The sequence below is a fragment of the Dipodomys ordii genome, unplaced genomic scaffold (genome assembly GCF_000151885.1).
Source record: "Dipodomys ordii isolate 6190 unplaced genomic scaffold, Dord_2.0 Scaffold933, whole genome shotgun sequence".
NCBI lineage: Eukaryota > Metazoa > Chordata > Mammalia > Rodentia > Heteromyidae > Dipodomys > Dipodomys ordii.
In genome coordinates this window covers 3,078-5,888 of record NW_012268149.1, presented here as the reverse complement: position 1 = coordinate 5,888, position 2,811 = coordinate 3,078, and the positions used below count along the sequence as shown (strand labels likewise).

At 55.8% G+C, this 2,811-nt stretch overlaps 1 protein-coding gene across 1 annotated transcript; it reads left to right on the top strand.

Annotated features, from left to right (window-relative positions):
* Positions 1-988: 988 nt before the first annotated feature.
* On the top strand, positions 989-2,616 carry LOC106001934 (gamma-glutamyltransferase 6-like; the record flags this gene model as incomplete). Its single annotated transcript, XM_013036873.1, has 3 exons — positions 989-1,214; positions 2,200-2,402; positions 2,503-2,616. Coding segments are annotated over exons 1-3 (454 nt in total), but the record flags the coding sequence as incomplete, so codon positions are not given.
* Positions 2,617-2,811: the final 195 nt, after the last annotated feature.

Below are 2,811 nucleotides of genomic sequence, written 5' to 3'. Positions count from 1 at the left end.
AGGGAGGGAGGGAGGGAGGGAGGCAGGGAGGGAGGGAGGGAAAGCCAGGTAGGTTCCAGTATCACATGTTTGCAATCTACTTGGGAATCAGAGAACAGGAGGATCACAGCTCCAGGCCAGTCTAAGCAGCAAAGTCCACAAGACCCTTTCTCTTCTCAACCCACAGCAGGTACAATGGTATGTGTCTATCATTCCCAAGCTACATAGGAGGCTGACACTGGCTTTGTACTCCACTAATCGCAGGCAGGCAGTGTGCATTCTCTCCTGGCTGGCTTGTTCCACTTCCATGTTATCTCCAGATTCACATACATATGGCACTTGGTTATAGATCACTCAGGCCCTCTGCTGCACACACACCCTTGACCCCATGGTGACATATATACCGTTTGTTCTATTGATGATGTGTGTTTGGCATTTTGCAATGTGGAGCTCTTACAAACCATGTTTTGCCAGGGAATAGGGCGCTATGAATCCCAGGAGGAAGGAGATGTGGAAACTCATTTCCTTAGCTGTGGATCTCCACAGAGGTCTGTGGCTCCCCCTGCTGGACAGGTACCACATGACAGTCCCTGAAATGTCCTTCACTTCCCAAGCTCAATCACCTCTGAGCCATGGCCCTACCTGGAGTCCCTCCCTCTTACCTCTAATCCCTCCGCACCTCACCCCATTCCTGGCCCAAGAGAACTTGCTGAGCCAACACCTGGACCATCCTGTGGCTGTAGCTGGAATTCAAGGCCACAGACCCAGAGTTCTGGAGAGGCCAGGATTCTGAGGGCTACTCCTCTGAAGGGTAAGGGCCAACTCCCAACACACACACACACACACAAACACCACATACCCCTTAAGGCTGAGTTTGCTGAGCTTTGACCTTAACTCCTGACAGACAGCCACACGGGGGAGCATTCGTGAGAGCCCGTGTGTCCTCCTGCAATAGCTGCCTCCCTGGCCCCACCCTGTCAGACCTGTTTTCCATTCCCGACACCACCCTTTCCCAAGGCCCAAGCACCTTCCACCCACAAGGCTAAGAAGGAACCTTTCTCTCTCGTGGAAGGCTGAGGGCTGGAGCAGCAGGGGGCTATGGAAGCTCCCACAGAGCCTGTGTTCTATCACAAGTTAGAGATCCGGGAGCCTGGCGCTGAGTGGGAAGAGGAGGAAGAGGATGAGATATCTGAACTGCTGGTCTCCAACCTCAAGAGACCCCAGGACATCCCTGAGTGAGTCCAGGAGGGGGCTGGGCACCCAGCTTACCACACTGGAGGCTGGTAAGACCATCTCTCGGGAGCCCGTAGGTAGGACCAGACAATCCTGGGCTTAGCTCAGTTCCAGGGGCTTTCCCCACGAAGTGGGGGGGGGGGAGCCTAAGCTGTAGCTCCAGAACTGAGCCAAGTCAAAGGCCCATGTGTCTGAAGGGATATTTGTAACAAGCCAGTCCCTGTGCTGGGCAAAGCTGTCATAAGGCCCAACACTCTGCCCTCCCCCCAGTCCCGCACGCGCGCGCTGCTCCACACACACACACACACACACACACACACACACACACACACACACACACACACACTGGACACCTGCTGGGCAGGTTAGGGGCCTGGTTCTACCCCCCACACACACACACACTGGACACCTGCTGGGCAGGTTAGGGGCCTGGCTCTACCTGACTAAGCTCTACCCCTCAGCCTCCTCTCCTCTGTCTGCCAAGCTGTGTGTATGTGTGTGTGTGTGCGTGCGCGTGCGTGCGTGCGTGCGTGCACACATACACTGAAGGCTTGAAGTCAAAGCCTGAGCACTGTCTCTTAGCTTTCTATTCAAGGCTAGTTAGCTACCACTTGAGCCACAGCTCCACCACCAGCTTTTTGGTGGTTAACTGGAGATAAGAGTCTCTCGAACTTTCCTGCCCAGGCTGGTTTTGAATAGAGATCATCAGATCTCAGCCTCCTGATTAGCTAGGATAACTGGCATGAGCCACCAGCACCTGGCTGCCAAGCCTTTTGAGACTTCCTTCTAGGTGGCCTCCTGTCTCTCCAACCTCTGCACACACTCCCTTCCAAGTAGCATTTCCCCAGCCTTTTCTCCTCTCCATAGCTTGGCCCACGCTGTGCCCTCTCCCAGGCCACTCTTCTCTCCTTGACAAACTTGTCCTCTCATGAAGTCATGAGAATGTTCCTGTACCCTAGCCCCAGCTCAGAAATCCCTTCTCGGCAGGAACAAGGCCGGTGGGTTGCCCGGCGTGTGGGCCCGAATAGGGGCAGCCCTGGTACTGCTGGCTGTTAGCTGTTTCCTGGCTGTGAGGCAGCTGCAAAGCAAGGGCCACTTGGCTGAAAGCCTGGGCTCTGTGGCAACTCCGGTGAGCAGCCACACCCATCCTCCTGGCGTGTTCCACCACAGCGCCATCATCAGCCCTGCAGGTCTGTGCTGGGAAAGCAGAGGACAGAGTGGAGGGTGGGTAGGGGGGAAGTGGGATCACTGGTCTAGCCCCTCCCCGTGACGATCCCTTCCTTCCTGCAGCCACGTGCTCACACATGGGCCGAGAGCTGCTTGTGGCTGGGGGTAATGTCGTGGACGCTGGCATTGGAGCAGCTTTGTGCCTGGCAGTGATACACCCTCACCTCACAGGGCTAGGTCAGTGACCCAGGGCCCTGGATAGAACCCCCCACCCCCAACACAAGGCCTAGACAGGGACTTGAGGTCTGTGACCTCAAGACAGTAAGCAGGACACTGGATTTGGGTTACAGGCCCCAAGCCTAGGCTGTGACCCTTGTCCCCAGGCCTAGTCAGCACTTCCTGATCCCAGGTTCAGTCAGTTAACTTTTTTTT